Source organism: Gopherus evgoodei, chromosome 1 (genome assembly GCF_007399415.2).
Source record: "Gopherus evgoodei ecotype Sinaloan lineage chromosome 1, rGopEvg1_v1.p, whole genome shotgun sequence".
Taxonomy (NCBI): Eukaryota; Metazoa; Chordata; order Testudines; family Testudinidae; genus Gopherus; species Gopherus evgoodei.
This window is the reverse complement of record NC_044322.1, coordinates 290,353,823-290,377,278: the sequence shown is the minus strand read 5'-3', so window position 1 is coordinate 290,377,278 and position 23,456 is coordinate 290,353,823. Positions and strand designations below refer to the sequence as shown.

General features: G+C 40.1%; 1 protein-coding gene across 3 annotated transcripts in view; it reads left to right on the top strand.

The window, feature by feature from the left end:
• METTL25 (methyltransferase like 25) overlaps window positions 1-20,757 on the top strand; it is a 127,311-nt gene extending 106,554 nt beyond the window's left edge. Inside the window, exons 9-11 of one of the 3 annotated variants that reach the window (XM_030548617.1) lie at window positions 17,291-17,365; window positions 17,968-18,039; window positions 20,211-20,757. In XM_030548617.1, the coding sequence (XP_030404477.1) occupies window positions 17,291-17,365; window positions 17,968-18,039; window positions 20,211-20,297 (234 nt within the window). In that variant the 3' untranslated portion in view covers window positions 20,298-20,757. Of the gene's footprint in view, window positions 1-1,565; window positions 3,046-17,290; window positions 17,366-17,967; window positions 18,040-20,210 lie in introns of those variants that run through there. The other 2 variants (XM_030548616.1, XM_030548618.1) reach the window with 2 other exon arrangements.
• Window positions 20,758-23,456: the final 2,699 nt, after the last annotated feature.

The window sequence follows — 23,456 nt, the reverse complement described above, 5'->3', positions numbered from 1 at the left end:
GTAAGCAGCTGATTTCATATTGCGTACAATTCGCATAAAAATGTAAACTCCAAGAAGTGGCCAGCATTTCGATGGAGCTGTTTGTATATATTATGTGAGCAGCTATTATTACTAGAATATACATCCACATATTCAGCTCTTTGTGAATTAAACAATATTTATCCAAGACAACTTATTTCAGTTTGTATATTCAGTTTGAGGATTAACTTCCACTTTTATTTTCTTTAAAATACTTTCATTTTAGAACTTATGACTTGTGAGATGCCTTTTTATTTTTATTTTTGTATGATTACTAATAGTCTAAATAATGTTTTTGAAACCCCTCAGAAAATACACTCTGAAGCCTAAGTGTTTATAATTAATGAGCATCTCTATTTATCCAGATACATTTACAATATCCTTTTTTTTCTCCTTTGTCCTCCAAGACATGTGTGGTGGAGATGGGTACCCCACCACATAACTCTTGCATCCTCTTTGTGGCCTAAAATCATAAAATGAGTACTAGACTGTAGATAAAGCATCAAAGCCAGGAACAAGGTTTAGCTGAGACCTTTACTCATATGCAGAGGTGGCTCTAGGAATTTTGCTGCCCAAGCACAGCAGGCAGGCTGCCTTCTGCGGCTTGCCTGCGGGAGGTCCGCCGAAGCCGCAACACCAGCAGGCCCTCAACAGGCAAGCCGTGGAGGGCAGCCTGCCTGCCGCCCTCGCAGCACCAGCAGAGTGCCACCCGCGGCTTGCCGCCCCAAGCACGCGCTTGGCGTGCTGGGGCCTGGAGCCGCCCCTGCTCATATGGGCATATAACTCTTCCTGGTTCATTCAGTTTTCCTTCCAATCTTACCATGCTCTGATAACATGAAAAGACTCAGTACAGGGTTTGGCCGAGATAGGGTTAAAGCATCTAGATGCCTTTGTAATCCAGGGAAGATAGGTGGATTAGTCTGATTCTGTGAAGGAGGTGGATATAGAACAGTGGGTAAGAACATAATTATGGCCATACTGGGTAAGACCAATGGTCCATCAAGACCAGTATCCTGTCTTCTGACAGTGACCAGTGCCAGATGGGTAGTAAGTTGAATGGCAGTGTCAATAGGAAAACCAGAGTAATTCCCTTGCTTTCCCTGTAGCCATGTTGACTAAGGTCTTAGATGACTTGGTATAAATCAAGCCTTTGCTTCCCACTTTCTATGTAGATACTCAGTATGGCCTCCATGACCATAGTAACTTGATGCCTCCTTACATTATATCCATTTTACACACACTGTCATCCAAAGTAAATAAACACACCTCCCACATTCTTGAGTTTCAGATCAAGGATGTGGATTCTTTTTCCTGTGCTGAAACTATGCTGGTCAGCCTGTCATAACTTTCTTATTTAATCTGCATGTATGATAAGCACGTCTCCTGTGTCTTCATTATAGATCCAAATGAACCACTATTCTGCACAAATATGGAGATATTTCACCTTTATTATTTAAATCTAGGTATATCAGAAAAGCTGAATAGTGCAGCAGAGATAACAGAATAAGTGGCTTTTGCTTAATAAATTAACCTCTTATCATTTTCAGCTTCCCACATAGACCTAAACTTCTGCTCTGAATTGTGCTACCATACTGCTCTCAATATTGTGCTCTCCACAGCTGTAGAAGACCAGAGGAGTAGATCCAGTTCTGTCTGTACTTTAATTCATTATATAACCAGATTATGTTTGTGTAAAAAGTTCGAACAATGGAGGGAAACAATAAAAAGATCTAAAGAGGATATTAAATAACGCACAAAGTATACAGTTTTAGATTAAATCTATGTTATATTACATTTACAAACTTATATTTAAGCAAATCTGTGCATGGAAAACAAGTATATATATATATATGTTTCTGATTCTATAAGGACCATCTGTTAATCTTCAAAACTGTGTAAACAAGTGAAGTGTTTAGCTAATCTAGTATGCTTCTGGATTGATTCTCAGTCCTAAGAAATTACTGTGAGAGATGTGGAGTAAGAGAGAACATTTTCGTATTAATCATTATCATTCCAAAGCAGGAAGAGAGCTACATATGAGAGATTTATATGTGGCTAGAGTCCAAGTAGAAGATGATCAAAAATGGCAAATCCCTAGAAGTCACTTCTAAAAGAGGACCATGAATATTTTATCATTTTCTCACATTAGTAATGTCATCTGTATGGCTATATAGTGTGGAATCTGCTAAAAAAAATTCATTATAAATTCCTGCTTTTATGTGATGTACAGTTTAGGATAAAAAGGTGCTCCAGATTGGTCTGTAAAGTTTCTAAATGGTTGTTTGTGCCTTGAATGTTGTTACATCAGATCCATTTCATGCTTTGGTGGACAGTCAAGCCTCCCACTTCCCTGGGGCTAAAAAATAACCCCAGTGGAGGCACTACATTTGCTTAACTTTTTGTGCAGTTCTGATAGAATGATGGATAGGACCTGGGGAAAAGACAGTAGTGGAGCGAGGGAGGGTGTGGAGGAGTGAGGATGGTATTTTTCTCAAAGATATTTTCTTTGCCCTTGCACGTTTACTGGTTCTACTCACATTCACATAAGTACACACAATTTTGTAAGAAGAAAGCACCGGCAGTCAGGTAGAAAGAGGAGAGGAAGCCCTTATCTGGCAGAAGATTTCTTACTTTCTAATTCACCAAATACCCTTTGTCACCTGTGATCATATGAGGGAGCCCTTCTTACTTTCACATTTATGCAGAACATAGATACCTTGGGTGATTGATGCAGGGGGTCATACCAACTCCTTCCTCCAGAAGAGTGTCTCTTTTTCTCTCTTTCCAGTTTTGCTACCACTGTCTAGTAGAAAATATTCCAGTTCCCTCTGCAGCCTCAGCGGGAAGCAGGGTAGGGAGTAGGGCTACTTGAAAAAGGGAAGGAATACAGCTCATTCGCAGGTGCTTTGCTACTCCTGAGAATGCATGGATATGGATTTTTTGCCTACCAAACTGACCTTCCACCTCAGTAGGTCAGTCAAAGATACAAGTGTTACTCCTGGGGGAATTCTGTGCCAAAGAATTAAAAATGTTACCTCTCAAAATTAAAAATGTTGTGCACAATATTTTAAAATTCTGCAAAATTCTGCATATTTTATTTGTCAAAATAACACAATATAATCACTCTGGTTTTAATTATTTTGGTAATTTATTTACACTACAGTACTGTGGATGGACAATGGGAGTGGGGTACATTGGAGGCAATCCCCAAGCCCCCTCTGTCTAATAGTAATGTAGCTAGGTTTGACCCTTTATTTCTAGTTATTAGTCAACAAATATATGCAGCCGTATGCTCCATGTTACATCATAGACAGCTGAAGAGCAAGTGAGGGTGGGGGAATCAAACTCACAATTTATATGGCTACTGACCATCTCCAGAAAGGTCAGTAGCAAACAGTTCATGGGGCACATTTTGATAGGAAATTTTTTCAGTCCAAAAATTTAGACCAGTTCTAATCATGAAAACACCATGAGCATTTATAAGGCCATATTGTCCTTTACATCTGTCATAAACAGATGGTTAAGGGTTAATGTTTCTTTTACCTGTAAAGGGTTAAGAAGCTCAGTAAACTTGGCTGACACCTGACCAGAGGACCAATGGGGGACAAGATACTTTCAAATCTTGGTGGAGGGAAGTCTTTGTGCTTTTTTTTGGTTCGTTGTTCGCTCTTGGGGCTAAGAGGGATTGGACGTACACCTAGGCTTTCCCTATCTTTCTGAATCAGTCTTTCATGTTTCAAAATTGTAAGTAATAGCCAGGCAAGGCGGATTAGTCTTATGTTTGTTTTCTTAACTTGTAAATGTGTCTTTTTGCTGGAAGGATTTTTACCTCTGTTTGCTGTAACTTTGAATCTAAGACTGGGGTGGGGGTGTCCCTCTAGTCTATATGAATCTGAGTACCTGGTAAAGCATTTTCCATCCTGATTTTACAGAGAAATTTTTACCTTTTCTTTCTTTAATTAAAAGCTTTCTTTTTAAGAACCTGATTGATTTTTCCTTGTTTTAAAATCCAAGGGATTGAGTCTGAACTCACCAGGGATTGATGGGGGGGGGGAAAGGAGGAGGAATGGTTAATTCCTCCTTGTTTTAAGATCCAAGGAGTTTGGATCGGTGTGAAGCCTCGCAAGGCAACCCAGGGAGGGGAAAGTCTGGGGGGGGAAAGGAAGGGGATGGTTAATTTCTCCTTGTTTTAAGACCCAAGAGGTTTGGGTTTGGGTTCCCCAGGGAAGGTTTTGGGGTAACAGAAAGTGTGCCAGACACTAAATTCTGGCTGGTGCCAGTGTACCAGATTTAAGCTAGTAATTAAGCTTAAAAGTGTTCATGCAGGTCCCCACTTTTTGTACCCTAAAGTTCAAAGTGGAGGAAAAAACCTTGACAACATCCCTCTGGCAATGTGAAGGAGCCTTAAAACTTTTACACCTGTTTTATACTCCTGAAGGAACTCACAAAGCCAATGGGAACAATTCACTAAGCAGGCAGACTACTACATTCTGCTCTGCCAGAATGGACAGAGCCTGCCCCATGCCTACCTCCTCAGAAACACCTTGAAGCCCTGCTCCTCCGTGCTGAGCATGCTGCAATAGCAAGGGAGAGAGTCTCTTTCTCGCTTTCGCTTTCTCACTTGCACAACTGCTCAGCCCCTCTCCCATCTCTCCTGATTTATGTCTCTACCAGCTGCTCCGGGCACTCAAGCTAACCTGCCTGTGCTGCCGGGGACGGGCACATGACAGTTCTTGCAGCTTCCCTTTGCTTTCCCATCATAAGTAATTTTTCAGCAGGGAAGCAAATCTGTAAGGGACATGGATTCTACACACGCACAGTGACAAAGAATTCCCTCAGGAGTAAAGTGTTCGTACATGCCTCAGAAAACCTGAAACAGGACTCAGACATTCTCAGGTAAATTAAAAATTAGGTATTTTGCAACTACATTTAATTGTTACTTTTACTTTTAATGATTCATAATCTATTTAATCTAAACTATTCCCACCCTAAATAGGTAGCATATTCACCCCAGCCCAATATACAGGAATACAGCAAATGGCTTCAAGTATAATAAAACTTGCTATGGCAGAACTCTCAAGATCTTCTTATAATTTAGTTTTTATGAATTTGTCATTATGTATCAAGTATTTTTAAAGCTCCCTTATGATAGCCTATGTTTTAATGTGCATATGTCATATCCATCATATTATTAAAACATAATGGGCCAAGTTCAGTGCTGATATATATACTCCACGTTTACCACTAAGTTGTCCCAGTTTATATGTTTAAAGAAAGTAACAAGCTCAGTTTCTAATATTTCTATCCTAGATGGACATCTAAATATGAAAATTTGGAACCTCTCGGTAATTATGTAATGGTAGTTACCTCCCATGTTATTTATAGAAAACAATGGAAAATATATATGTTCTTTAATTGTTTTATTTCAATACAGTAACACTAATTAATGCAAAGAAATTAAATTTTATTTAAATCCATTTTTCAACCTTTTTTGCACCCAATGTCTTAGCACCATTGTTATTTTTTATACTTTTCAGGGCATCTGAAGGGCAGCCTGACCTCATGAAGGGGTTAATTCATTCAAGTATAAATTCTATGTAGAGATAGCTTTGTCAATTGATATTCCACATACAGAGAAAAGATATTAAATAATCACCTTGAATCCATCTTGTCATCACATCCAAGTATACAAGCTACTGTATTAGTTATAGCTTACTTTTTCACTAATGATGGTTATTTTGTCTTGTAGTCAAAATATTTCATATGCAATTTAAGAACTCTTCCAGAAGCATCCAGTTAAGTAAGTGCTATGGAGATTGTAGGGGACCCCAGAAGACTTTGTCACAGCCTAGCTAGGGCTTTGCGCTTTCTCACAGATAGGTTATTATAGGACATAGTATGCCAGCAGATGCTGCTTCTAGCCGGTTAGAACTGCCTTGTGTGGGAAGCCCTGGTGTTTATGAGGAATTGCAGAAAGCCCCTGGCCCTAGGCCAAGGGGGGGCAGCCATTGCTGATGGAATGCCCCAAGTTGCATATGTATGTGCTGCTTTGCATAGGATTAGCATGATGTTATAATTGCTGCGGGCCATCGGTTGCGTAGTTGGACTCCGTACCAGGCCGAGCTTTTTCATGCGCTGGGTTCCCCATCCCAATGACAGCAATGCTTGGAGTCCCCGTTGCAGGTGTGTCGCTTAACCTTCATTAAAGCCAATTAATTCACCGTGTGTGTGTGGGCCTCGTCCTTGCAGAGCATCCAGGCACGCAACAAAGATACATTAGCAATTCCACAGTTTACCTTAAGAGTGTGTGCGTTTGTATAGGTTGCTGTAAATTTGATTGATTTTCTAAACCCATAGTGATGCATCCAAAAAGTTGGCCGTGCTTAAAATTTTTCATTTTCGGTTTTACGCAATATAATGTTAGTGGTGTTTAAATTAATGGCACAGCACTAAATTGCATACATGAAAACAATAACCCTGTAGCAGAGACATTTTCTTCTCTTTAAAAATAATTTAAACAGCTCTGATATTTGTCATTTTGCATCTAGAAGTCAGAACGAAAAAATATTTTAATCTCCTGATGTAGCTTTTTTATGCAGCACATAAAGAGAAATGTTTATCATCACATAAACTGCTGTCTTTTATTATTCCTATGATATGAGATGCTTTTTATTGGTACAACCCTTCATTTGTGCAGTATATAGAGCAGTAGTAGTTTTAATCTGTACAATAAAACAAGCTTATTGTTTTTATTAAGATTCTTTGAAGGAATAGGATGCCATTCATTTTTAAAGAATGCTTATACTGTAATAATTTACCTGGTACATTTCCTTTGTGATCATTAATTTGAGTCAGGATATGGGTATTTTCAAGGGGACTTGATGTTCATTGGTCTTGCAGTGAACTTTTAAGCTATTTAGTCTTCATTAAAAATACTGTTTATTTCAATTTTGCTACATTAAGATTGTGCCTTTGAGAATTCCAGAATATTTCATTTTTCAGTGGTAAAACTAACTAGATTATGACTGATACCGTGTAGAGAATATGCAGATCATTCTGTTAATTAAAATTCATTATCATTATCCTTACAAAAATGTATCCAAAGCAATTTTTGTCATTTCCTTGAACATATTTTTCAACAATTGATACGTGTCTTGTTAGTACCAGCATCACCAGAGCGACACACAGTCTATAGTCTCTTGGCTGGGGCAGACAATAATGAACAGTGTATAGTCTCTAGCCCTCAGAGTGGGGAAGAGCAACAAATAGTCTATAGCCACAACCTCCTCGCTAGGGCAAACAGTCTACAGGCCTGAGGGCCTAAAGTGAGCATGCAGCCAATCTCCAGCTATGGGGTTGGCAGTGAAGGGGGAAAGATAGAGGGACCCAAGCCCATCCTACTCCACCAGATCCCAGCCCAGGGCCCATCCAATGGCATGTGGTCCCATTGCTGACTGCAACTTTAGCAACACAACCAAACTAAAGTCTGGTTTTCCGTGGGCTACTTCCTACCTGTACCTGTTGGTGGGACCTCATTGCTCATGGACCCTCAGTCTCCTCTGAGTACTCAGCAGCTGGCAGTCCCACCAGCCCCTCAGGGTATTCGACTGGCAGCAGTCCCAGCAGCTCCTCAGAATACTCGACTGGTGGCAGTCCCGGCAGCTCTTCCGGGCAGTCAACTGGCAGATGTCCCAGCAGCTCCTCGGGGTCCTCCATAAATTTGGCAAAGATCCTGGGGCATTTTTTGTCTTCCTCTGCAACATCAGGCACAGGTCACTTGCAGGCTTAAACTAGTGTAAATGGTGTATTCTCTGTAACTTGAAGTGTTTACATCATGATTTGAGGACTTCATTAACTCAGTCAGAGGTTATGGGTCTATTATAGGAGTGAGTGGGTGATGTTCTGTGGCCTGCAATGTGCCAGAGGGTAGACGATCATGATGGTCCCTTCTGGCCTTAAAGTCTATGAGTCTATGCGGATCATTATTTCATATTACAATTTTCTCATTATACTTAATCACAATTTTTCAAAAGGTATGACTACCAAAAAGAAATAGTTACAGATATTAAAGTCTTATCAGCCTTCTTTGAAGGTGCAGTGTATATAGCTGTTGTCTCTAGAAGGATCTATGGGTCTAGAACCCAGGGTTATGCAGTCCTGAGTAATGGACCCCTCCACAGCACCACATGATGCAGCGTCCAACAATTACTGGACTGTCAGGCACCGCAGGACGTACCATCTGAAGAGGCCAGAGTGATAGAGCCCTGCAATCACCTGATTGGTCCACACAAGCTCTTTAAACCAGAAAGTTGCCCCAGGGAACTGTCTGAGCAATAGTAGAAACTCTGACTTCCTACTGCTACAGACGAGATCTTTTGCTCCATCTTTCTCCTGACTCCTGTCTTAAACTCCAGCCAAGCTTGACTTTGGTACCTGTCTTCTTACTCAGTTTGGTATCTAGTCCTGATTCCTGCCTTTGACGCTGGCCCAGCTTGACCCTAGTACCCATCTCCTGACTTGGGTTGGTAACTTGTCTCAAATCCTGCCTTCAGTTCCAACCCAGCAGACATTACTGGCCTGGCCACCTACACCCCAGATATAACAGTCTCATACTTTATTAACATGAGCCAATGATCCATGTCAGCTAAGTCTATATTTCAAAAGATACTGGCTTCAGTCCTGCATCAGTTATTAGCATACTGTTTATAATAATTGATACTGTGGTTTCATGCATTTGTTTCTGTGGAAATTATGTTCCTTTCTAAATTAGTGTCAAAAGGAAGAAATAGTTTCATTTTAGTGTATTCCATTTCCTATAGTATTAAGTACAGATTTACATGTTAAGGCCATTGTAAGACCAAGTATTTAAGGCTGGAAATTTTGAAGAAGCCTAAGGGAGTTGGGTGCCCAAATCCCATCAAGCTCTTTTAAAAATCCCAGCCTTAAATTTACTAGGCCAGATAATGTCTCTATGTGGAAATGCCTGCATAGGGGCTGGGAAACTATGTGATGTTCTCTTCGTGGACTTCCCTCTGAATTCATACATGGTTTGTCCCCTTGTAGAAGAAACTGGGTCCAGCACACACACCCAATAGATCCTTTGACATCCTGTGGACCTTGGAGTCCAGTGGGGAGCATCCAGATGGAGGCCCTCTGTCTCCATTATTCTATGCTGAGCTGTGTCTTGCAGGTGCTCCAGCCATATACCAATATTAATCTAATGTTAAATAATCATTCTGAAAAGGTTCATAAAAGGGCAAGTAAAATGATTAGGGGTTTGGAGAGGGGCCCATATGAGAAAAGATTAAAGAGGCTAGGACTCTTCAGCTTGGAAAAGAGGAGACTAAGGGGGGATATGATAGAGGTATATAAAATCATGAGTGATGTGGAGAATGTGGATGAGGAAAAGTTATTTACTTATTCCCATAATACAAGAACTTGGGGTCACCAAATGAAATTAATAGCAGCAGGTTTAAAACAAATAAAAGGAAGTTCTTCTTCACGCAGTGCACAGTCAACTTGTGGAACTCCTTACCTGAGGAGGTTGTGAAGGCTAGGACTATAACAGCATTTAAAAGGGAACTGAATAAATTCATGGTGGTTAAGTCCATAAATGGCTATTAGCCAGGATGGGTAAGGAATGGTGTCCCTAGCCTGTTTGTCAGAGGATGGAGATGGATGGCAGGAAAGAGATCACTTGATCATTGCCTGTTAGGTTCACTCCCTCTGGGGCACCTGGCATTGGCCACTGTTGGTAGACAGGATACTGGGCTAGATGGACCTTTGGTCTGACCCGGTATGGCCATTCTTATGTTCTTATGTTAATCTCTAAGGTCATTGGCTACATTAATTTCCATATGGCATTTCCACTAGTTGCCCCAGAGTGACAATGTGTACACTCCTCTCCCTCCCCTGCCCCCTAACAATCTGTCACTCTTTCTTTCTGGCCTGCTCCTTTCCCATACATGGTTCTTTGGACCTATGGAGAGCATAACAGGAGAATGAGAGGGATGGTGCTATACAGGCAGTTGACCTCTTATCTCTTCTGCATGGGGAGGAGGAGATCAGCATATTGGAAGGTCCTCTCTGCTGATTTTTCACTCACTGGAGAGCAATGGTTTGAATGTTTCAAATGACCTTTACTGTTAATTTAACTCAAATATGACCCTTTCAAAATTGCATGTTGCACACTGGCAGTGAGATATTTTGTATGCAATTTTTCACTAAACTTGTAAAGAGTGTAGCTAAGGCAAGATGAGCTACACATGCATTGATGACAAACTTAGCTGCACAGTGAAATACATACTGAAGATGTGCATGGGAAAAGGCAGAAACCCTCAGGCTCTATGGAGCTTGTCAGGACCCAGGAGTTGTGAAGGGCTGCTGAATGATTTGCACGAAGTTTCATGGGAAAGAGATTCTGTCCTATAGATCTCCTAAAATGCTTAGGATTGGGTGTTCTGATAGTGTCTGTCCAAAAAGTTCCTCATTAGGTAATTTAGATACCAATTTTTTTGTAGAATCAACATAGCTTCAAAAATCTGGAATTTAAATGCCTTAATTTTGTGGGTGGCTGTTTTTAATGTTAAAACAAACTAGGAAATTCCAGACAAAAACTATGTTGAGAACATTATGACCTATGCAATTAAACAGTCAAGGGAGAAAATTCCAAAATAACAACTGTACACTTTACTCTCCCTCTCCTTGTGTATAAGTATATGGTAATCTTTAATTACATGATTGCATATTATTTCTCAAGTAGTATAACATACGATTTTTTTGTACTTTGAAATACAAATATGTAACATCTTGTGATTTTCTTTTCTAATGCTGTTACTTTCTTTTCGTAATGCAACATAAGTTCATCAACCTTATATCTAACCTAGTCTTATGTGTCCTGAGATGCTCATAGACTCATAGACTCTAGGACTGGAAGGGACCTTGAGAGGTCATCGAGTCCAGTCCCCTGCCCTCATGGCAGGACCAAATACTGTCTAGACCATCCCTATAGACATTTATCTAACCTACTCTTAAATATCTCCAGAGATGGAGATTCCACAACTTCCCTAGGCAATCTATTCCAGTGTTTAACTACTCTGACAGTTATGAACTTTTTCCTAATGTCCAACCTAAATCTCCCTTGCTGCAGTTTAAGCCCATTGTTTCTTGTTCTATCATTGGAGGCTAAGGTGAACAAGTTTTCTCCCTCCTCCTGATGACACCCTTTTAGATACCTGAAAACTGCTATCATGTCCCCTCTCAGTCTTCTCTTTTCCAAACTAAACAAACCCAATTCCTTCAGCCTTCCTTCATAGGTCATGTTCTCAAGACCTTTAATCATTCTTGTTGCTCTTCTCTGGACCCTCTCCAATTTCTCCACATCTTTCTTGAAATGCGGTGCCCAGAACTGGACACAATACTCCAGTTGAGGCCTAACCAGCGCAGAGTAAAGCGGAAGAATGACTTCTCGTGTCTTGTTTACAACATACCTGTTAATGCATCCCAGAATCACGTTTGCTTTTTTTGCAACAGTATCACACTGTTGACTCATATTAAGCTTGTGGTCCACTATGACCCCTAGATCTCTTTCTGCCATACTCCTTTCTAGATAGTCTCTTCCCATTCTATATGTGTGAAACTGATTGTTCCTTCCTAAGTGGAGCACTTTGCATTTATCTTTATTGAACTTCATCCCATTTACCTCAGACCATTTCTCCAATTTGTCCAGATCATTTTGAATTTTGACCCTATCCTCCAAAGCAGTTGCAATCCCTCCCAGTTTGGTATCGTCCGCAAACTTAATAAGCATACTTTCTATGCCAACATCTAAATCGTTGATGAAGATATTGAACAGAGCCGGTCCCAAAACAGACCCCTGCGGAACCCCACTTGTTATACCTTTCCAGCAGGATTGGGAGCCATTAAGAACTACTCTCTGAGTACGGTTATCCAGCCAGTTATGCACCCACCTTATAGTAGCCCCATCTAAACTGTACTTTCCTAGTTTATCTATAAGAATATCATGCGAGACCGTATCAAATGCCTTACTAAAGTCTAGGTATATCACATGCACCGCTTCTCCCTTATCCACAAAGCTCGTTATCCTATCAAAGAATGCTATCAGATTAGTTTGACACGATTTGTTCTTTACAAATCCATGCTGGCTATTCCCTATCACCTTACCACCTTCCAAGTGTTTGCAGATGATTTCTTTAATTACCTGCTCCATTATCTTCCCTGGAACAGAAGTTAAACTAACTGGTCTGTGGTTTCTTGGGTTGTTTTTATTTCCCTTTTTATAGATGGGCACTATATTTGCCCCCTTCCAGTCTTCTGGAATCTCCCCCATCTCCCATGATTTCCCAAAGTTAATAGCTAGAGGCTCAGATACCTCCTCTATTAACTCCTTGAGTATTCTAGGATGCATTTCATCAGGCCCTGGTGACTTGCAGGCATCTAACTTTTCTAAGTGATTTTTTACTTGCTCTTTTTTTATTTTATCTTCTAAACCTACCCTCTTCCCGTAAGCATTCACTATATTAGACATTCCTTCAGACTTCTCAGTGAAGACCGAAACAAAGAAGTCATTAAGCATCTCTGCCATTTCCAAGTCTCCCGTTACTGTTTCCCCCTCCTTACTGAGCAGTGGACCTACCCTGTCCTTGGTCTTCCTCTTGCTTCGAATGTATTGATAAAAAGTCTTCTTGTTTCCCTTTATTCCCATAGCTAGTTTGAGCTCATTTTGTGCCTTTGCCTTTCTAATCTTGCCTCTGCATTCCTGTGTTATTTGCCTATATTCGTCCTTTGTAATCTGACCTAGTTTTCATTTTTTATATGACGCCTTTTTATTTTGTAGGTCACACAAGATCTCGTGGTTAAGCCAAGGTGGTCTTTTGCCACATTTTCTATCTTTCCTAACCATCGGAATAGCTTTTGGGCCCTTAATAGCATCCCTTTGAAAAACTGTCAACTCTCCTCAGTTGTTTTTCCCCTCAGTCTTGATTCCTATGGGACCTTACCTATCAGCTCTCTGAGCTTACCAAAATCCGCCTTCCTGAAATCCATTGTCTCTATTTTGCTGTACTCCCTTCTACCCTTCCTTAGAATTGCAAACTCTATGATTTCATGATCACTTTCACCCAAGCTTCCTTCTACTTTCAAATTCTCAACAAGTTCCTCCCTATTTGTTAAAATCAAGTCTAGAACAGCTTCCCCCCTAGTAGCTTTTTCAACTTTCTGAAATAAAAAGTTGTCTGCAATGCAGTCCAGGAACTTATTGGATAGTCTGTGCCCCGCGGTGTTATTTTCCCAACATATATCTGGATAGTTGAAGTCCCCCATCACCACCAAATCTTGGGCTTTGGATGATTTTGGATGCTGTTAAAAACCTGACTACTACTACTTTTCTGCTTCCCCACTCTCACTTTAAACTACTACCATTTCAGCACCTGCCCCTGTCCTTTGTTTGTGTTTCCCCAAATTAGATTCTAGTGATGATGGAGTCTGGGAAATTGATCGCTGCCTTACATTTTTAAAGAAAGCGAAAACAGACTTCGCTATCCACTGACTTATGCCAGAATGTTGTCAATTGTCATGCATTGGTTTACAAGCATCACTGGGCTTGGAATTTAGCTGTAGGGTATTTGTTTTCATATTGGATTGTTTCACTTTAAGAAGATGTAGTGCAGAGTAGTGGGTTAATCAGATTAGACCAATGGTGGTTGCTGAGCACTTGCTCGTGGTGCATGGAGAGCTGTTCTCCTTGTTTCCAGCTGCTAAATTGCATTAAAAGAATCTAAACGTATAACAACTACTTTCCTACTACTACATTTATGAGTAAGTAATGGCTGTAGTTGCTACATGATTGTGAATGGGAGGGAAGGTGGACCACACTCACTGTAAGAGGAAGGGTTCATGACTTCTATTAAAATGTGGTCCATGGTTTAAAAACATTTGGAGAGTATGAGATTATTATTAATGTATGTCCTCCATTCTGCGAACAACATGAGTGTCATCAGCCTGTTTTTCATTTTCTCACACAAACATCTTCATACTGCCTTCCACAATGTCCCTTACATATGAAACGCTCACTTTGAGCTAATCTGTAATGCTGATACCCATTCCTTTAACTCTCTCCTCAAGACCACAGTGCTGATAAGAAATCATCCAATAGCTAGACTGAGTGGAATAAAGATGAGGTTAATTGGCAATTTGGCCACCTATAACCATAAGATTTGGGAATAAATACATATATATATATATATGGAATATACGTAGGATTGTATCATTGTTCTGTGTCACTTATCTTCAGAATCAGGATTGTTTCTTCATAGACATTTGTACAGTAGCTGGTGCAGTGGGGCCATGTCCCTATTAGAGCTTCTCAGTATTCACATAAGAAAATATCTCGTAGTAATAAATGGCACATGATGTTACACTGTGTCATGCTATCTTAAGAGGAAAAGAAAAGGGGATCATGGTTTTGGTACAGCTATTTGTGCACAGTGGATAGTTCTCTCACTTGAGAATTAAGGCTTTGTATTTTGGCCAGTAAAATAAGAAAGCACATCTCTGTTTATCTAAAATCCCCTGCTCATTCTCCCACCACAGAGCAGTACTGGATGTGTCTCCTTGGCAACAGCTGTTCCAGGAAAATGATGGAGGATTACATAATGGCCACATGCATCTGAGGAAGTGGGTATTCACCCACGAAAGCTCATGCTCCAAAACGTCTGTTAGTCTATAAGGTGCCACAGGATTCTTTGCTGCTTTTACAGATCCAGACTAACACAGCTACCCTCTGATACTTGACATAATGGTGTTGACAGTCTAAGGGGAAATTAAAGGAAAAATCATGATCTGTGACTTTCTTTTTTTCAGAGGAAGGGTGCAAGAACCCCATGTACAAAATCACATTATTTCCAATAGTGCATTAAAACTTAAAGTAACTTGAATATATCCCAAACCAACTAAAATGTGTGAATTTGTGGAGGGAGAGGAGGGAAGAGACTCTGGCCACAGTTCTGTATTGCCTGAGAATGTTAAGAGCACACTCCACTTCTTTCACTGCAGAATTGGAGGCCTTAGGAAGAATTGGCAAGTGCAGCAGGCATACTCTTTGAGCTTGTCTACACTAACCAGGGGATTGACGAGCGGCGATCTATGCATCAGCGGTTGATTTAGCGGGTCTTCCACAGATCGCTCTCCTGTCGACTCCTGTACTCTACCGGATTGAGAAGAGTAGAGGGAGTTGACAGGAGAACGTCTCCCATCAACATTGCATCTTGTGTGATAAGTAGGTCTAAGCTACGTTGATTTGAGTTACGCTATTCATGGAACTCAAATTGCACAGCTTAGATCAAATTTCCCCCTGAAATGTAGACAAGGCCTTTGTTTCCTTTGGTGATTTGCATTCAAAGCATAATGTCCAACTTTCACAGAATAATATGGCCTATACATTCATATAATATTTTTCACATTTTGAGCACACAAATTTTTACACTTGCAACTCTGATAACTGTGTGTAGAATAAATACAGTGGTGTGCATAAATCAAGTAGTTAGAAATACCGTTTGATGTGCATATGTAAATCAGACACTTTGCATGTGAAAAATGCACATGATAACTTGCTCATGTTTAACTGTGGCTGCTGTGTTGAGCATCCTTTGAGAATTTGGACCAGGATGACCAAACTCCTCCCCTCTCACTGCCCAGAGCTCTCCTTGGTCCCAGCTGGCAGGCAGCCCTGCTCCATCCTGGGAGGATCCCCTAGGTAGGATCCTGCAGCCCCCAGTCCCACTCCTCCTCTGCAGGATCCTGCAGCCACCTGCTTTTCTTCTCCTAATCCCATGGTATTCTTCAGCAGCTGTCCCCTTATCTCCAGTCTTCAGTGAGACGGCTTCCCCAGAGCTCTTATCTTCGGGCTGATCTACACTATGGGGGAAAATCAATCTTAGATACGCAACTTCAGCTACGTGAATAACGTAGCTGAAGTCGAAGTATCTAAGATCGAATTACCGTCGTCACGGCGCGAGATCGATGTCCACGGCTCTCCCTGTTGATTCCGCAACTCCATTCGGGTTGGTGGAGTTACGAATTGATGTAAGCACATTCAGGGATCGATATATCGCGTCTAGATGAGATGTGATATATCGGTCCCCGAGCAATCGATTGCTACCCACCGATACGGCGGGTAGTGAAGACTTACCCTTCATTAACTCACTCTTCCTGCACCGTGGGAGGTATTAAGCCATTACTGTACTGCCAAACTTGGAGTAGGGGCCAGCTCTGTTGTGCCACAGCTTCCCTATGGCTGCTGCCTGTACAGGGCCGGCTCCAGCTTTTTTGCTGCGCCAAGCAGCAAAGTTAAAAAAAAAAAAAAAGATTGAGCTGCCGCCGAAGACAAAGAGGGGGACTGAAGAACCAACCGCTGAATTGCCACTAAAGACCCAGATGTGCCGTCCCAGTAACGAATGGAGTAACACCCCTTTGTATTGGCGTCCCCAAGCACCTGCTTCCTTCGCTGGTGCCTGGAGCCGGCCCTGTGCCTGTAACACAGGCAGCATAATGGCTTCTAATAGCCAAAGGGGAAAGCTGCATATGGCTCAGGCAAAATTTCATAGCTGCCTGTGTCTTCTTAGCAAAACCAGCCCCAAACTGCAGCACCTGCAATATTACAGGCATTGGCAATACCACACCAGGCAGTCTGGTGAAGGAGAGGGAAACTGCAGAGAAGTGAGGAAAAGTAATATGGAAGTATTATAGTTATTTCACAGAGGGCTAACCTGGAGCACAGAGAAAGTGTGTGACTTCTCCAGGGCCTGACAACGAGTAAGTGGCAGAACCAGGAATAAAACCCTCGAGTCCTAACTCCTACTCCTTTGACTATGACATATCGTACTCCCGCCTTAGCTCTATAAGTGAGCCCTTTTGTACTTCTTGGTAAAAATTGATGTGAGATGTTCACTGTAAGAAATAGGAATGTTACCGCCACTTCAGTGTATAATGCTCATTTAAGAATGGTTTCATGCTTCTGAGTAATAAATATATCTGAATATTTCACGTTAGTGAAAAGTTAATTGAAGAATTCAGGTAATTGAGAACAGAAAAATGGCTCATTATAAGCCTTAGAAAAGTACTCATAAAAAACAAAACTAAAGTTCATTTGACATTATCACTTTTAATTAGAAAGAATAATGTTTCAGAAATTTTCTGGGCTAGGTAATAGGAATGGCTTTAATTGTTGTCATCCATTTTTTTTCCCTTTTTGCAGCTCCCAGACAGCGATATAATGGATTACTATGAAAAATACAAGCATAGAATGAACGAGCTGGAAGCATTTAATATGGTAAAATCAAAGGATTAAAAACATTACCTTGTATATATGTGCTAGTCTAGAATAGAGCCCTGTCAAATTTTATGTGGTGGTGGACCAGCTTATATTGTGATATATACTGTCTACAGAAAAACACTTCACTTCGAGGATATCCGATTCCACAGCTATATCAGGTGTCTGTAAAATAATAAAGAGAACACATGGAAGGTTGTTTTTCAAGGGGGATTATGACTGTGAAGAAAGAAATGTCAGACTCCTTTTGAAACCGGATTGGTCTCCATGAAGTTATTTCATAAAAATAAGTCTTCTAAAAATTATTTCCCTCTTCAAAAGCTTTCTGCCACTTATAGTATGATTTGCATATTAGATTATGCCTCAGAGCCAGCCAAGTATAATACTTGCCCTGCTTATAACATTCCATGGACTTTTGATCTTTAGTAGATTTTTCTGAAAATGTCAGATAGGGAAGAACTGGCAAGGTGGCACTTGTAAAGGTTTTTCCTCAAGAAAATGATTCACCTTCCTAGAAGTGTTTCTGGGGGGCAGCGCTGTCTTTTTAGTAGTATGTTGGCTTCCTTTCCTAAAGCCATGATTGTGTCTAACGTTTCTTTCAGTTGAAAGTTGTTTTGGCTCCCTGTATAGAAGTTTTATTACTTCTGGATCGTCTTTGCTACCTCAAAGAGAAGGTGTGTTTACTTTATATTTTGTTACCTTAAGTCTGTTTATTTTAACCAAATTATTTATTGAGTACCAAAGAGCCCCTGTTGCAGACTTGCTATTCTCATCATAGTTGCAAAAATGTAAGTATTCATTCCATCTTTGTCTAAACATATGCCCAGCAGATGTTTTTTTATTATTATTTTAAGCAAAGCTGCAACAGTAAAGTTTATGTTCTTTTAATTGTATGGTAATTACTAGTCAGACGACAGTAAAAAAAATGTTTAAAACCCTTTCAAATCTTATTCCATATCAAGTATTAGTATATTAATCATTAAAATTAACACTGGAAGTACTAAACAAACATTGTCCTGTGTATACTAAAGCTTTCAACTAATGATACTGTAAGGACTGATCTGCTGCCCACTGATCTCAATGGCAGTTTTTCTGTGGACTTCAGTGGGCTTTGGATCATGTCCAAAATGCACGTGGATTATTTTTATACTTACTTAGTTAAGATATGTAGTAGAAGGGGGGAAAGTGGTTTTTTTTCAGTTATCTAATCAATTGAGTTGCACCTGAGTAACATACAGCCCATCTGAACTGGGCAAATATAGACCTGGTGGAACTACACAGATTTCCATTGAATTACACCACTAAGTCTCAGCTTGTCCTAATTAACTCAGAAGTAATGATCATACTTATGCTGTTCCAATAACATATTTTCCATCCAAAGGTAATTTGTTAGAAGGTTATGGTGGTGTCTTTGAAGCTTCTACTGTGGGCTATAGTCAAAATAAAGTTTTGTGACCTTTTCATACTAAGCCCATTTGTGTGAGCAGCTCTTTTTTCCACTATAAATTTTCATTTTAATAGCTCCATTTTATCATAAGGAAAGTTTGTTTTATTCTCTTCTACAGTACACCTGGAGCAAATGAGTTGTAATAAATGTTTGGTTTTGTTCTAACTTACAGAGAGAGGCGTTTCTGAAATATCTAATGATGTATTTTCCCAAATGCCAACTAGCTATAAATCATGAAGAGATCTGTATATTTGCAAAACTGGGAGATCAGACCTTCTGCAGATAGCACTGATTTACCTTCTTTAAATTTAATGTACCTATAGATTTAATTTTGTACTGGTTACTTCCGAAGGAATTGTGCGCCACTACATGCGTGCAGAATTCATGTTCCCTGTAGATTTCTTTGCTTCCCCACAGAAAATGCTAGGGAAGCAAAGGGAAGATACAAAAGCTGTCACGCACTTCTCCCCAGCAGTACAAGCATGTCAGTTCCAGTGCCCAGAGCAGCCAGTGGAGAGGTAAATCACCCTGGGGCTGGGGATGCCCATGGGAATAGTTTGGGGGGGCATTGTGGAGTCATGGTCCACTGCTCCCCCTATTTCTGTGAGCACAGAGCTACTGAGTGAGGGAGTGTGCTGTTTGGCTTCCTGACACCTGAATCCCCATGCTTGGATCCTGCTGGGCTGAGCCTGCCTGCCCACACCTGGTACACCTGTTGCAGAGGGAAGGGCCCCAGGGTGTTTCAGGGTCAGCGTCGGGTGCAACCTCACCACCAAGTACCTGGCTCAGGGGAGCTACAGGGTGATCTCCTACCTCCATGCAGCCAGTGGCGTGTGCTCCCCACTGCCATGCAGGAACCTCCACATTTCTTTATTGATGAATAAAATTTGCTGAATTTTATATATATATATTTGGTGCATACTTTTTAATTTTTTTGTGCAGAATTCCCTCAGGAGTAACTGGTTGACTCACAAATTGTATTTTTTTAGACAAGGTGAAATAGAAATTATGGAAACTGTACAAAGTGTCAGGGCCATATCCAAGTCAATTTACTCATGTGAGAAATCTCATTAACTTCAATGGGACTATTTGAATGAGTAAAGTTAGTAGGGTTTTGTCTTTAATTTCATTGCTCGTAATTCATAACAGAAGAGATCTGTATAGTGAGTGGTAGACTCACATGACAATATGTAAGAAATAATTTAAAGACTTTAAACCACAGACTGTTTTACTTTTCATAAGCATTATTTTGTGAGTTCACAACTGTTTCATGTGTTGCATAAAAGTTAGAGTTTTCTTTTTTTGCAGTTTTGTATTTAAAAATATGGACCCATTCCCATATCTTTGCTTTTAAGTCAAATGCATTTTTATGTGCTTTAATCATATATCATTTTACAGGACAATATTGCCTGGTCTGGACTGGTGAAGTTATTTGATCCTGTGAAATCCCCCAGATGTTATGCAGTTGTTGCTCTGAAGAAATAGAAGTGTGTTCAAGTTGAAGCACATTGCTAGATAGTTCACAACTCTATGTCTGATACTGTTGTTACCTTTGACACCCACGTTTATTTTGTTATTATTTTAAGTTGTTATCTAAGTACTCCAATTATATGTTATGTAACCGTCTTGCTTTTACTTGAAAAATAAAGCATTTAATAAGTGTGAATCATGAGAAATATATCTGAAGTAAAATTGAACTCGTTGTATATTTCAACATGTCCTGGTCTAATTTATTAAAGTAATGTTAATCATCTGATTTTCCCAGAAAAAATCAGAGGCCCATATTGTGTGATTATTTTTAAAGCAGAACTCTATTGATGGTAATAGCTTAAAAACTGATGGAATAGTATAGTTCAGACTTATGAGGAAATGCCCATTCTCTTATAATCATAGAACTGGAAGGGACCTCGATAGATCTTCTAGTCCAGTCCCCTGCACTCATTGCAGGACTAAGTATTATCTAGACCATCCCTGATAGGTACTTGTCTAACCTGTTTTTAAAAATCTCCAGTGATGGAGATTCCACAACCTCCGTAGTCAGTTTATTCCAGTGCTTAACCACCATGACAGGAAGTTTTTCCTAATGTCCTACCTAAATCACCCTTACTGCAATTTAAGCCCGTTGCTTCCTGTCCTATCCTCAGAGGTTAAAGAGAACAATTTTTCTCCCTCCTCCTTGTAAACGCCTTTTATGTACTTGAAGACTGTTACATGTCCCCTCTTAGTCTTCTCTTCTTCAGACTAAACAAACCCAGTTTTTTCAATCTTCCCTCATAAGTCATGTTTTTTAGACCTTTAATCATTTTTGTTGCTCTTCTCTGGACTCTCTCCAATTTGTCCACATCTTTCCTGAAATGTGGAGCCCAAAACTGGATACAATACTCCAGTTGAGGCCTAATCAGCACAGAGTACAGTGGAAGAATCACTTCTTGTATCTTGCTTACAACAGTCTTGCTAATACTTCCCAGAATGATGTTTACTTTTTTTTCAATGGTATTACACTACTGGCTCATTTAGCTTGTGATCCGCTGTGACCTCCAGATCCCTTTCTGCAGTACTCCTTCCTAGGCAGTCATTTCCCATTTTGTAGTTGTGCAACTGGTTCCTTGTAAAAGGGGTACTTTGTATTTGTCATCCTTATTGAATTTCATCCTATTTACTTCAGACCATTTTTCTGGTTTGTCAGGATCATTTTGAATTTTAATACTATCCTCCAAAGCACTTGCAGCCCCTCCCAGCTTGGTATCATCCACAAACTTTATAACTCTCTGTGCCATTACCTAAATCATTGATGAAGATATTGAACAGAACCAGACCAGAACTGATCCCTGTGGGACCCCACCTGACATGCCCTTCCAGCTTGACTGTGAACCACTGATAACTACTCTCTGGGAACAGTTTTCCAACCAGCCATGTATCCACCGTATAGTAGCTTCATCTAGGTTTTATTTCCCTAGTTTACTTATGAGGTCATACGAGACAATACCAAAAGCCTTACAAAGTCAAGATACCACATCTACCACTTCCTCTTCCACTATCCACAAGGCTTGTTACCCTGTCAAAGAAAGCTATTAGGTTGGTTTGACACGATTTGTTCTTGACAAATTCATGCTGACTGTTACTTATTGATTTATCTTCTAGGTTTTGCAAATTGATTGCTTAATTTGCTCCATTATCTTTCCAGGTACTGAAGTTAAGTTCACTGGTCTGTCATTCCCTGGGTTGTCCTTATTTTCCTCTTTATAGATGGGCACTATATTTGTCCTTTTCCAATCCTCTGGAATCTCTCATTTTCCATGACTTTTCAAAGATAATTGCTAATGGCTCAGATATCTCCTCAGCCAGCTCCTTGAGTATTCTAGGATGTATTTCATCAGACCCTGGTAACTTGAAACATCTAACTTGTCTTAGTAATTTTTAACTTGTTCTTTCCCTCTTTTAGCCTCTGATCTTACCTCACTTTCACTGGCATTTACTATGTTAGACATCCAATTGCTACTAACCTTTTTGGTGAAAACTGAAACAAAATTGCCATTTAGTTCTTCTACTATTTCCACATTTTCTGTTATTGTTCCCCCCCCTACATTGAGAAATGGGCCTACCCTGTCCTTGGTGTTCCTCTTGCTTTTAATGCATTTGTAGAATGTTTTCTTTTTACCCTTTATGTCTCGCTTAGCTAGTTTAATCTCATTTTATGTCTTGATAACTCTTGTTAACTCATATCAGTCAGTGAAATCTAAGCTTTTGTAAATCCAACAGAAGTTTTACCATCGACTTCTGTGGGACTAATATTTCATGGTTGGGTGTGGAGGGAATATCAGTTTCAATTAGATGAATCTATGCTAAAATTGAAGGTAAAATTTCCTTACTTTGCTTTGGTAATTGTAGATTTTTACACTGTTTAATATAGTATTTTAATGTTGTTTTTACTTTCTATTCATAATTTCAATAAAATATTTAAAAAGGTCAAACAAGCTATTAAGTGGGCAACATGTGATACATTCTTGTAATTTGTAGATTAATGATGCTTTGGAGCCATTGGGACAGTGCATACTATTAAGGCCATTTCTTCTGCATGCTCTTTTGTATTGTTGCTAATACAACATGGCTGCTACATTCCAACCCAGAACCAGCTGCACCTTAATATACTAGACAGGCCAAAATGTTCTAGGAACCTTCAGAATTAAGGGTATTATATAAATGTAATGATAAATGCGTTGCAGTTCTGGAGTTAACTGCACCTCTGCCCCCTCTCTGGTGTACTCAGGGGCACGCCTTTAGGTCTCAGGTGTCAACCACTGCCTCTGTGTAGGCAGAACTCTCGTCGCACTTCCTCCAGACTAGAAAGTTAGTCTTGCAGTTCTGCAATTCATTGTGTTTACCCCAGCAGCACTGACCTGAATCCAGCACCTGTGTATGTTTTGAGTTGTCTCGGGAACAAAGACAGGGTGACGAGCGAGCTTTCAGAGCACAGTACATTTATTTTTAGGACAAAAGCATTACAGAGAAAACATATCACAAAACAGTACACAGTCTGCACGCATGCTAAATTTACCAGATGTCATCCATCTTCCACATGGCTTTCCAATCCTTCAAACGCTTCCAGCAGGGTTTTACCCTGTTGGTTACAATCTCATGTCAATG